The 12392-nt window shown below is 37.3% G+C and overlaps 1 protein-coding gene across 1 annotated transcript in view; it reads left to right on the forward strand.

Annotated features, from left to right (window-relative positions):
- The window catches only part of CUL4A (cullin 4A), a 71250-nt gene that overhangs the window by 1175 nt on the left and 57683 nt on the right, over positions 1 to 12392 (forward strand). The window contains exon 2 of the mRNA XM_090258096.1: positions 539 to 654. Within this exon, the coding sequence (XP_090114222.1) occupies positions 539 to 654 (116 nt within the window). The remainder of the gene's footprint in view (positions 1 to 538; positions 655 to 12392) is intronic.

Raw genomic sequence — 12392 nt, forward strand, 5'->3', positions numbered from 1 at the left:
CTTCGTAACTTTTCACCGGTCTGTCACTGTTACTATCTCAAAGTAAGCATCTTTATGCAGATGTAGAAATTATAAGCTTATTCTTCATCTTCCAACGTTGAATAATTTAAGTCAATTTTAAATGTTGTATAGAGTTTTAAGTATTACACATTTATAAAGTCAGCTGAAGTAAAAGGAAGATTTATATACAGGGGTGGTCAAAAGTAGGTTTACAGTTGTGATACAAATAAATAATGCAACAGTAAGTAGTAATACAAGAATGAACTGTTTCGCATACCCACAACTTTAAACCTACTTTTGCCCACCTTGTATCTTCTGTGTACTTATTCTGTATTGATACAAATGTATTTAGCAAATACATTGTGGTTGCATAGTCTGTAATTAACAAATTTATAAATACAGTACTTTATATGGAAATAATCTAATTTCTGTGTTTTTACCTCTATATCTATTAAAATACTTTTTTGTAGACCATATTTTGAAATATGTATGACTGTTAGCATGGATTTCATTCACCACTGACTCTCTGGGTTTACAGACAGACCTAAATTGCCTGATAACTACACTCAGGACACCTGGCAGAAGCTTCATGAGGCAGTGAAAGCCATACAAAGCAGTACCTCCATCAGATACAACCTGGAAGAGCTCTACCAGGTAAGACACCATGTATGACAAAAAGTAGAGCTTGTTAGAGTTCTCATGGAGATACAAATGCAGAATTTTCATAGACAAGGAGAACTGTAAGACATGATTAGGCCAGCATCCTGTCTTTCACTTACCTGGTTGTTTTTTTTCAGTAGTCTAAAAACACAGTTATCCAACTTCAGTGAATTGTTTCCGAGTCAACAATGAAGGAAATAATAGAAGTCCAGTATTTGCCTCCAACAAGAACAGTAGGAGGTGGTTGTGGGATTTTTATTTTATTTTCAGGCTTTAGCTCCTAGAAGGATATTCAAAGTTACCTAATTAAGAGAGAGATGTGTTTTTGAGGGCCACATGACTTAACATCTTCCAAATATGGAACACAGTAATGTTATAAACCCATTACATTATATAGAAAACTCTTATTACAGTTTCAGTTAATAGATTCCCTCCCTACCCCCACCCTCTCCTTGCTGTGCTTTGTGATTACTTGTTGCACTTAAAACAAGCAAAGAAATTTTGTTACATTTAATTTAAAGTAATGCTGTTCCATTTCTAACATCAGAAAAAATGGTCAGAAGTACATTTTACTATTTAGATAGTCTATTTACAAGCAGGCTGTTTTTTCTAATGTCTTGATTTTAAAGAATAACATTTGTTAACTAGTCTAATATTACCCGCATTTTAGGTATTTAATGATATCACAATTCCTATTAAGAGACATGAATTAAAGTTTTTTTGTTTACATAAGTAATTACCTTATAAAATTATGGAAGCCACAAAAACGTACAAAGAAGGAAAGTAAAACTACCTATGTTCCCACCACCCAAAGAAGACTGACTACTCTTTACAGTTTGCTGGATATGTCCCTTCTTTGTCTTAAGTTTGTGTGAGTTCATTGTATGTTTTAGGTAACGGTATTAATGTATAATTTTATATACTGTGCACTTAAATGAGTTTTAACAAATGTATACAATTTGTTTAGCCACCATCCCAATCATGGTATAGACTATTTTCATCACTGTAAAAAGTGTCTGGAGACCACTTAGCATTCATTCCTCTTCCCTGACTACCAATTCTTGGCAATCATTGATTTGCTTTCTGTAATGTATTTTCTCATTTCTAGAATCTCATCTAAATGGAACCATAAATTTTGCAATCTTTTATACCTGGCTTCTTTCACTTAAGAATAGAGCTTGTGAGATTTATGCCTACTGTGTGGTAGTAGTTTTTTGTTTCTCTGTTGCTATGCGGTACGGGTACCACAATTGATTACCCTTTTACCAGCTAATGGTTATTTGGGTTTCCAGTTTTTGGCTATTATGAATAAAACTGCTGTGACCATTAACAAATAAGTTGTTGTGTGGACATATATTTTTATTCCTTTTGGATAATTATCTAGAAGTAGGTTTTCACAGTCATATAGAAAGTGTATATTTAACTTCACAAAACATTTCCTGTTTTTCAAAATGGCTACACCATTTTGCACATCTACCAGCAGTATATGAGAGTTCACGTTGTTCTACTTCCTTGTCAATATTTGGTATTGTCAGTTTTTTCAATTTTAGCTATTTTAGTGGGTATGTAGTAGAATTTTATTGGGTTTTAAAGTTATATTTCCCTAATGATACTAAGCATCTTTTTACGTGCCCATTCCTATTACATATACCTTCATTAACGAAGTGTGTGTTCAAATCTTTTGCTCATTTTTTAATGGAGTTGTTTATTTTCTATGAGTTTGTTGTGTATTCTGTTTGAGTTATTGTGTATTCTGGGTACAAGTCCTATAGTAGATATTTGCCTTGCAAATTGTATTTTCTCCCAATCTGCAGCTTGTCTTTTTTTCTCATTTTTGGTACAATTCTGTAATACATTATTTGTACATTGCATTGTGTCTTTACCACTCAAAGTGGTAAAGTCAAATCTTCTTTCGACACCATATATTTGACCCCATTTACCCTTTACTACCTCCCCCACAGCTTGTCTTTTGATTTTCTTAATTATTCTTTCAGGGAGCAGAAGTTTTAAATTTTGGTGAGGTCTCTGTATGGTTTGGTTTTTTTATGGGTTGTGCTTTTAATATCTGAGAAATCTTTGCCTAATCTAAGATCATAAAGACATACTCTTGTATTTCCTTCTAGACATTTTAGGGTTTTAGGTTTTGCATATAGGTCTATACTCTGTTTTGGATGTATTTCTTTTTTTTTTGTATATGTTGTGAGGTATAAACCTAAGTTCAGTGTCTTCCCTGTAGACATCCAGTTGCTCCCGTGCCATTTGTTCAAGCGTCTGTCCTTTCCTCCTTTGAACTGCCTTTGCTCCTTTGTAAAAAATCATTGTTCATATATGTATAGGTGTAATGAATCTTGAAATCAGGGAGCGTTGGCCCTCCAACTTTATTTTGATACAGTTATAATAGATGTTTTATAGTCCTTGACTGCCAGTTCTATCATCTTTGTCAATTCTGGTGCTTTTGACGGACTGATTTTTCTCCCCATTAAGGGTTTTATTTTCATTCTTTGCATGTCTGATAGTCTTTGATTGGATATTAAACATTGTGAATTTTGATTTATGTAGTATTTTGTACTCCTATAAATGTTCTTAAACTTTGTTCCAGACATAGTTATTGGGAAACAGTTTGAGTTTTTAAAGTCTTGCTTTTAAGATTTGTTAGGCAAAACTAGAGCAGTGTTTTTCAAGGGCTATTGCTCCTACTACTGAGGCAAAATCTTCCTGAATATACCCAGTGTCCTGTGGTTTTCTAATCTGGCTCATGGGAAGCTGATATTCGAGACTCGGTGTGAACACCAGACACTGTTTCTAAACTTTTGGTGGTTCTTTCCCTGGCCTTGACAGTTTTCTTACATGTTTGTCTTGGTCAGTGTTCTGCTGAATACTCTAGGGGACCCTTGAAGTTTCCTTGCGAATCTCCAAGCTCCATTCTGTCTGCACTCTCCTTTTTGGAGCTTTGTCTTGCAGACTCTAGCCTCAGCTCAGGGCAACTGCTCCATAGCCTCTAAACTCTGGGTGCAGGAAGCTGGAGCAGTTGGGGCTTGTTTCCCATCTGCCAGAGATTACTCTTTCATAGCCCAGTGTGCACTGCTCTGAAAACTGTTGTTTCACATATTTTGTGGGGTGTTTGTTGTTGTTTTTGGTTATTTCATGCAGAAGGGTTAATCCAGCTTTGTTTGTTTTTTTTTTTTGTTTGTATGTTTGTGTTTGCTTTTTACTTCAGCTTCACCAAAAGTTCTACCAGTGCCTAAACTCTCATAGGTTTTTAATTTAATAAAATATTATGTCTTAGAGCTAGGGCTTATTATTCCTCCTTCCCTGGAGATTGATTATCTGGTATCACTTGCCCATCATCTTTCCTAGTCTTTTACCCAGTGATATATTTCATAATGGTCACCATAGATATTATCATAAATAGTGTCTTCCAGATTCCATGGGTGTTTATGTGTGTTTCCAGAGATTCCTAGGGCTGGGGATGCTTACCCCAAAGTGGCCTCACATATTCCAGGGAAGATCTCAGGAGGGTGACGTGGGGATCAAATGATCAGCTTATAGAAGAGCATGTGCACAGGCTGGCTCCTGGTCATTCAGAGGGAAGTACCAGGGAGTTGGAGTCCATTTCTACAGAGTGAACTGCTCAGATCTTATGGAAGCAAATGGGATATAAATAGTTGATGATATTGTGAGATTATTGACTGCTCACATTATCCTCATCTCTGATAAAGTAGTCAAACAGTATATTTTACCTAGTGTTTCAAAATAAAATTAAGTTTTTACTGAGGTGGTATGGTATCTACTTTGTCAAGACTCACCAAAGTTTGAAAATTTTTAAAGGAAATTTTGGGGATGAGTTGATGGAGAACCTCTTAAATTTTGATATTGATCAGTTTCCTCAAAGTAAGGTGTAGTATCTCCCTGTCAAGGTGTCTTATCTGCCTTTCAAGGCATCCTCTACCCCATACAGACACTTTAGAAGGCCTGCCTAGAAAGAGAACTCAATTACAATATGTCTTCTGTAGCTTGCCTGTTGTGTGTTATTTTGTCCTCGTTTGGTAAAAAACGAGATTCAATGTATGCTGATTAAAAAGTCTTTTATTTATTTATTTACTTTAATCCCCACCCAAGGATATGTTTATTGATCTTAGAGAGACAGGAATTGGGGCGAGGGCAAGAGAGAGAGAAACATCAATTGATTGCCTCCTGTCCAAACCCTGACTGGGGATCAAACCTGCAACCTTCTGGTGCGTGAGACGATGCTCCAACCAACTGCGCCACCTGGCCAGGACAATGAATAAAAAGTCTTAAATGCATACAACGCATACAACACCCATAGTCATTTTCCTCCTATAATGCAAGGAGAATATTTTGAATGCATAGACCTTTTCTGTCTGTTTTTAAAGCCCTGAGTTTAAGTTTGTAATCAATACTAGTGTGTCTTATGTCTATATATTTTAGTCCTGCTTGTCAGCTTAATGAGACAAAAAACTGAAGATTGCATTTTTAAGAAGGGTTTCAGAGGAAGGCTAAGTGCTGGCTTCAAACTAGTTCTGATGCACAAATACAAACCTATCACAGAGGACTGGCAGTTCTGAGAAAAGCCATGCTATTTATCTTGAGTCACAGTGATATTTCTATGAAATTCTCCTACCTGGTGATAATTTAGTGAAGGAGAATGAAGTAGAGTTAGGTATTGAATGTATTAATAAGATTGCTAAACTGATTAGAAAAAGTGAAAAAGCCTAGAAAATGCTTGACAAATAGATACTTTATTTGATTGACAAATTGAAAAAGTAACAGGTTGAGAATGAATCCAGTACATAAGTTATTCAAAAACAGGGAGGAAGATAGACTCAAATATATCCGGCCTAAAAGAAAGGATTTCATAATTCAGCATCTTCCCTCACTCAATAAAATTAGTCATTTGTGTTAGGTAATTTACTTTTAACATTTGGAACCAAGAATCCATTGTGCAGTCAGTGTTGGTAAATACAGCCAATAGACTGTCACTGGTTTTCCTCAAGGCTCTTGTCCTCGGGAACTTCCCTCCCACAATTTATCTCCTCACTCAGATTTGAGTCCTAATTTAGTTTTTATATTGTTTACTCATTTCTTAGATGTAGGAACCTGACGGGGTAGAGCCCTTTCACACCTTGTGTGGTGAGCTGGTCACGGTCTAAATAGGCCTGCTTTTGAGTAGGGGCCTTTTTCACAACTGTTCGCTTAACAAGAACCACTGCTGCGGAGAGAAAGCATTCAGTGCTCAACTGCTCATGCCTCTAAGAACGCTGTGTTGGCCTTTTAACTGTGAGATGAAGTGTGGGCTTTGCCCTGTGCCCCAGCCAGTATATCTTTCTTTATGATAGTCGACCATGTGTTGTTTTCCCAGGGACAAGTGTTTTTCATTTTTTCCCTTCCTCTACATAAATAATTCATTAGTACTTGCCTGCTTTTTCTCTTTATGATTTCTCACTTTTTATCTATATGTTCCACTCCTTTTTCTCTGGTCTCAACTTTATAGCCCTAAAAATCTTTGCAGACAGACAGTGTTCCAGAATTGCTACACCCTAATTTTATAAATGTTTTATACTTGTTTTTACCCCAGAGTTCGCATTAACTTTTGTTTTGGCGTTCCATACTTGAGGGAAGCCTTTCGTTTTAGCAGTGATAAGTGCACTTGGTGGTTAGGGTTTGACACTACAGATAGGCAAGCAGTTGATGCTGACGTGCTTGCCATCTGAAGAACTCGGGTGTGGTGGCACGACACACCTACTGATGAGCGCGCAACTGTGCTGGGAAAATTCAGACAAGCACAGTTTTTCCTCTTGGCTAAGTTATACAAGAGAAACATCTTTATCCTAACACTACAGGTAGAACCCAAGTGCTGCTCCTTCCCTACTTCCGTTGTTAGGTTGGATTCCTGTTCTCTGCTGTAATTCTTAAAAATGTGAACAACAACACCCTAATATGAAGCACACACAGTACAGGTCAGATTCAGTACTCTGTACACCTAGAGAATGCATTTCTAAATCTTAAAATCTGACTAAATCTTCAAAACTTATTTTTGGGAGGGGGACTTCTCTGTTGTGCTGCTCCTGTAACAGTACAGAAAAGTCTGCCAGGATCCTGGCCAGTGCGGGTAGAGAGTGGGGCCGCCCTCTGTCTTCTAAGGTAATGAGGTGCCTGTAACATGAAGACTCCAGCAGTGACTCAGCACAAGACATGGAGAAATGACGGCACCCACAGCAAACCTGGGTCACCTCAGGGTTTGGCTAGTTGTTTTAAGAGGTCCTCAAAGTCGCAGCTTCAAAAACAAAATAAATCTCAGGTGCTTCATGTTAAATAGTATGTGCCAAATAAGACACATATGAGAAAGGGCTGGTTATCAGTGTGTCACAACTGGGAAAAGATTGTTCTAAGGACATTGGTTCTGATTTAGGAATTAGAATGTTCAGAAAATGGGTCTAATAAGATGTTGTTCTAATAAATTATTAAAAAAGAAAAAAAGATGTTGTTCTGTGAAGGACATTACCACTACGCTTACTCTAATTTTTACCAAAGCAAATGCATTTTCTTCATATATAATATTAAAAACTTATTTTGTAATAATTATGTTTGTGGAATTCTCTAATGATTAACTACTATAGCACTAGCATTTGTCATGAGGTTATCCTGTGGTTTTTTTGTTTGTTTTTGGTGTTACATCTTGTTATTGAGGATTAAATCCAAACAAGGAAGAAATTAGTTAATATATATTGAGGTAGTATATCTCTTAAATCTGTCACTTTTATTTCATAAGTAAAATTGTTAATGAGTAAAATTAGGCGCACAAGAGGCAACCATACATTGATATTTCTCTCCCTCTCTCCCCCTCCCTTCCCTTCTCTAAAAATAGAGTAAATAAAATTTAAAAAAGTATATATTTTTTCATTCTGGAATATAAAGCTCTTCAATTAAAGTATAGTTTACATACAATCTTATATTAGTTTCAGGTGTACAACACATATGGAAAAGGGCTGATTATCAAATTCGACAATGACAATGTGTCACAACTGGGAAAAGATTGTTCTAAGGACATTGATACAACATAGTGATTTGACATCTGTTAACATACAAACTTATTACAATATTATTGACTGTATTCCCTGTGCTGTACTTTACACCCCTGTGACTTACAAGTTTGTACCTCTTAATCCCCTTAACTTTTTTGGCTATCCCCCACTGCCCAGCCCTGTAGCAACTATCAATTTGGTCTCTGTATTTATGAGTCTGTTTTGTTTCTTCATTTGTTTAGTTTTTTAGATTTTTAGATTCCACAGTAAGTGAAATGATACAATATTTGTCTTTCTCTGACTTATTTCACTTAGCTTAATATCCTCTAAATCTATGTTGTCGTAAATGGCAAGATTTCATTATTTTTTGTGGCTGAGTGTTATTCCTGTGTTGTGTGTCAGTTTGTGTATTTCACTTCTTTATCCATTCTTCTATCAATAGATTCCTAGGTTGGCTATTGTAAATAATGCTGCAGTGAACATAGGGGTGCAAATATCCTTTCTAGTTAGTATTTTGTTTTTTCCCGGTAAGTGCCCAGAAGTGGAATTGCTGGGTCCTACTTTGTCTCTTCTTATAGCCTTTGTTTTAAAAATCTATTTTGTCTGGTATAAAACAGTTTTTTTTAGTTTTGCTATTTCAGTTTTTTCTTCTGTTTTCGTTTTTATTAAATATTGTTTTCCATCCCTTTACTTTCAGTCTGTGTCTGTCTTTCAATCTGAAATGAGTCTCATGAAGGCAGCATAAGTGAGGGTCTTGTTTTTTAATTCATTCATCTGCCCTGTGTCTTTTGAATGAAACACTTAGTCCATTTACATTTAAAGTAATTATTGATAGATCTGTACTATTGCCATTTTAATTGTTTTCATACTAGCTTTGAAGTGGCTGGTCTCCTACCTTTACTATGTGTTTTTCTCTAGTAGTGAGGGGTTTTTGTTTGTTTGTTTGTTTTTCTTATTTCTAGTTTCGTCTTTTTCAACTTAAAGATTTCCCTTTAACATTTCTTACAATGTTGGTTTAGTGGTGATGAACTCCTGTAGCTTTTGCTTGTCTGAGAAACTCTATCTCCTTCAATACTGAATGACAACCTTGCCAGTATTCTTGATTTTAGGTTCTTCCCTGTTGTCATGTTGTATATATTGTGTCACTCTCTTTTGGCATGCAGAAGTTTCTGTTGAAAAATTAGCTTTTAGTCTTATGGGCAGTCCCTTGTATGTAACTAGTTGTTTTTCTCTTGCTACTTTTATGATTCTTTATCTTTAACTTTTAACATTTTAATTATGATGTGTCTTGTTGTGGGTCTCTTTAGGTTCGTTTTGTTTGGAACTCTGTGTGTTTCCTGGATTTGGATGTTTGTTTCCTTTGCCAACTTAGGGAAGTTAATAGCCATTATTTCTTCAAATAGGTTTTCTGTCTCTTTCTCTGTTTTCTTTCCGATGCAAACGTTAGTATGCTTGATGTTGTCCCAGGGGTCCCTTATGCTATCTTCATTCTTTTTATTCTTTTTTTTTTTTTTTTACTTTATTTTTTTATTTTTTTTTATTTTGGTTTTTCAATTACAGTTGTCCCCTTTTCCCCTAATTTCTCTCCCCCACCCATCCCACCCCCTCTCCCGCCATCATATCCCTCCCCGTTGTCCATGTCCATGAGTCTTTTATGCAGGTTCTTTGACTAATCCCTTCCCTTACTTATCCCCCTTCTCTCCCTCTCCCCTCCCCCCTATTGACTGCTATTCTGCTCTTTGTTCTATTTAGTTCGTTTGTTTGTGTTGTTCTTTAGTTTCCTGTATTAGGTGATATCATATGGTATTTTTCTTTCTTTGCCTGGCTTATTTCACTAAGCATAATTCTCTCTAGTTCCATCCATGTTGTTGCAAATGGCAGGAGTTCCTTCTTTCTTTCTGCTGCATAGTATTCCATTGTGTAAATGTACCACAGTTTTTTGATCCACTCATCTACAGATGGGCACTTAGGTTGTTTCCAGCACTTAGCTATTGTAAACAGTGCTGCAATGAACATAGGAGTGCATAAGTTCTTTTGAATTGGTGTTTCAAGATTCTTCGGGTATAATCCTAGTAGTGGAATCACTGGTTCAAAAGGCAGTTCCATTTTTAATCTTTTGAGGTAATTCCATACTGTTCTCCATAGTGGCTGCACCAGTCTGCATTCCTACCAACAGTGCAGTAGGGTTCCTGTTTCTCCACATCCTCGCCGGCATTTGTTGTTTGTTGATTTGTTGACGATGGCCATTCTGACAGGTGTAAGGTGGTATCTCATTGTGGTTTTTATTTGCATCTCCCTGATGGCTAATGATGTTGAGCATTTTTTCATGTGTCTATGGACCTTCTGTATGTCCTCTTCGGAAAAGTGTTTGTTCAGGTCCCTTGCCCATTTTTTAATTGGGTTGTTTGTTTTCTTGATGTTTAGTCGTATCAGCTCTTTATATATTTTGGAAATCAGTCCCCTGTCTGTGATGTCATTGGCAAATATGTTTTCCCATATGGTTGGTTTCCTTTTCATCTTGCTGATGTTTTCTTTTGCTGAGCAGAAACTCTTCAGTTTGATGTAATCCCATTTATTTATTTTTTCCTTTATTTCTCTTGCTTTAGGAGATGTATCCGTGAAGAGATCTTTTTATTCTTTAAAAAAATTTTTTTCTTTTTGATCTTCCATTTGGGGGTTGGTGATTTCCCATATCCTGTCTTCCTGACCACTGATGTTTTTTATTTCCTTTAGTGTATTTTTTGTTTCAGTTGTTACATTCTTAAGTTCTGACAGGTTTTGTTTTGTTTTTTACAATTTTCATCTTTTTGTTGAAGTTCTCACCAAGTTTACCTACTTGTCTGCAGATGAGCAGCTTTATGACTATCACTTTGAACCCTTTAATCTAGTAGACAGCTTACTTGTTTTGTTTAGTATTTTTTTTAGGGTTTTGTCTTAGGTTTGTGTTTGTTTGTTTGCTTTTAACATACTCTTTTGTCTCCGCATTTTGCCTGTTTGTTTCTGTCTGTCAGATAGATCTGCTGCATCTCCTACTCTTGAAAAGGGGGTCCTATTTAGAAGGTGTCCTATGTGGGGCTCAGTGGTAGAATCCTCCCTTTTCACCAGAGCCAGGTGCTTTAGAGGCATTCCCTGTGAGGACAAGTGTGGCATCCTATTGTGGGTGGGCCACAGCTGCCCTGGACACTAGCAGGTGAGGCTGGTCCCTGGGATGGCTGGCTGTGAGGCCTGGCCACACCTGTTGGAGGAGTGTGGTTGGGAAGGACAGCCTTCAGTGTAGCTGGCTGCAAGCCCCAGCATCAGCTGTTACAGACACACTGCTGTGTGCTGGTGCCAGCTGAGGCTTCCCACAGGTTGTGGTAGGGCAGGAGCCACTTTGGAGGGGTTCCAGCCTGTGTGGGTCCTCAGGGAATCGCCAGGGTGGGTGAACAGTGTTAGCAAGGTAAATGGAGAGTATCAGAAATGGCTCCTGCCACCATCAGACCAGCTAGGTGGAAGGAGAGTAAAGAAAGAGGGGCAGGGGGGATGACACCCACCAACACTTCTGACCCTGGAAAAAGTTCCAACAGGTCCCTTCAGCACATGCCCTGAAATTAGTCAGTATATCACCTTCATGTATGACCAATGTGCTTTTCAAACTGCTGCCTCTGCACTGGCACTGGGAAAGAGCCTTGGTTTCCTACAGCCCTTTGGCTCTGCCAGGTATAAGCCCCACTGGTTTTCAAATCCAGATGTTATGGGAGCTCCTTTTGCTGGTGTAGCTCCGCCAGGCTGGTGCTTGGATCCCTCACTCTTTAGGTGGGAACTCTATAGTTGTGGGTCACTGCACAGGGACTGGAGGGTAGGGTGGGTCCTAGCTAGACTGAGTCCTGCCCTTCCTGCCTGTCTCAATGTGACTTTTCTTTATATCTGCAGTTGTGGAAAATCTGTTGTGTTAGTCCTCAGGTCATTCTCAGAGATGGCTGTTCTACATGTAGTTGTAGTTTTGGTGTCAATTAAAGAAAGTGAGTTCAGGATCTTCCTACTCTACCATCTTGAACCCAAAGTCAGGAGCCTTTCTCTAGAATGCTAACTTAGCTTGTCCATGAATTGTCATTGCTTACAGTTGGTGCACTGTACCCACAACAAGCATGTCTCTGGATCTCCATCTCTTAAAACAGGTTAGATCTAGGCTAATTAGGCAAGGAAATTCATGGAAAAATTTGGGCTGGCTTGCAGCAAGGTGCTTCTGCAGGAATGCTTTACTAGTGGCAATATGCCATGAGCCAACTTTAACCAGAGGATGATTACCGTGGAGTTTTTAAGGGAGAAAATGATAGATCTTTGACTAAAATATAAAGACATGACGACAAAGTGATGGAAGTGAAGACTTTGAGAGAAGATTTGGAGGATGTAAAAACAAAATGTAGGTAGAAATCCCTATTTTCCTATAGTAAGAAAATGCAGGAGAAACGTTGTGTTTTTTTGTTTGTTTTGTTTTGTTTTTTTAACCCTTGTGTTGATGTGTTTTTTTATTATACTTAAAATAAACTTGCTAGAGCTCATAGTTTTTAAATTTTTGTTATTATTTTGCATTCTCTTTTGACCCTTGTAAAATGCATGTGTTTTATATGGTGTTAATTACTGTATTTACTTAATATAGGTTAATATGTAGCAGTTCTAATATTAAGTATTGTTATTAATACTGTAAGT

The sequence above is a fragment of the Furipterus horrens genome, unplaced genomic scaffold (assembly GCF_987537825.1).
Source record: "Furipterus horrens unplaced genomic scaffold, mFurHor1.1.pri manual_scaffold_12, whole genome shotgun sequence".
Classification (NCBI taxonomy): Eukaryota; Metazoa; Chordata; class Mammalia; order Chiroptera; family Furipteridae; genus Furipterus; species Furipterus horrens.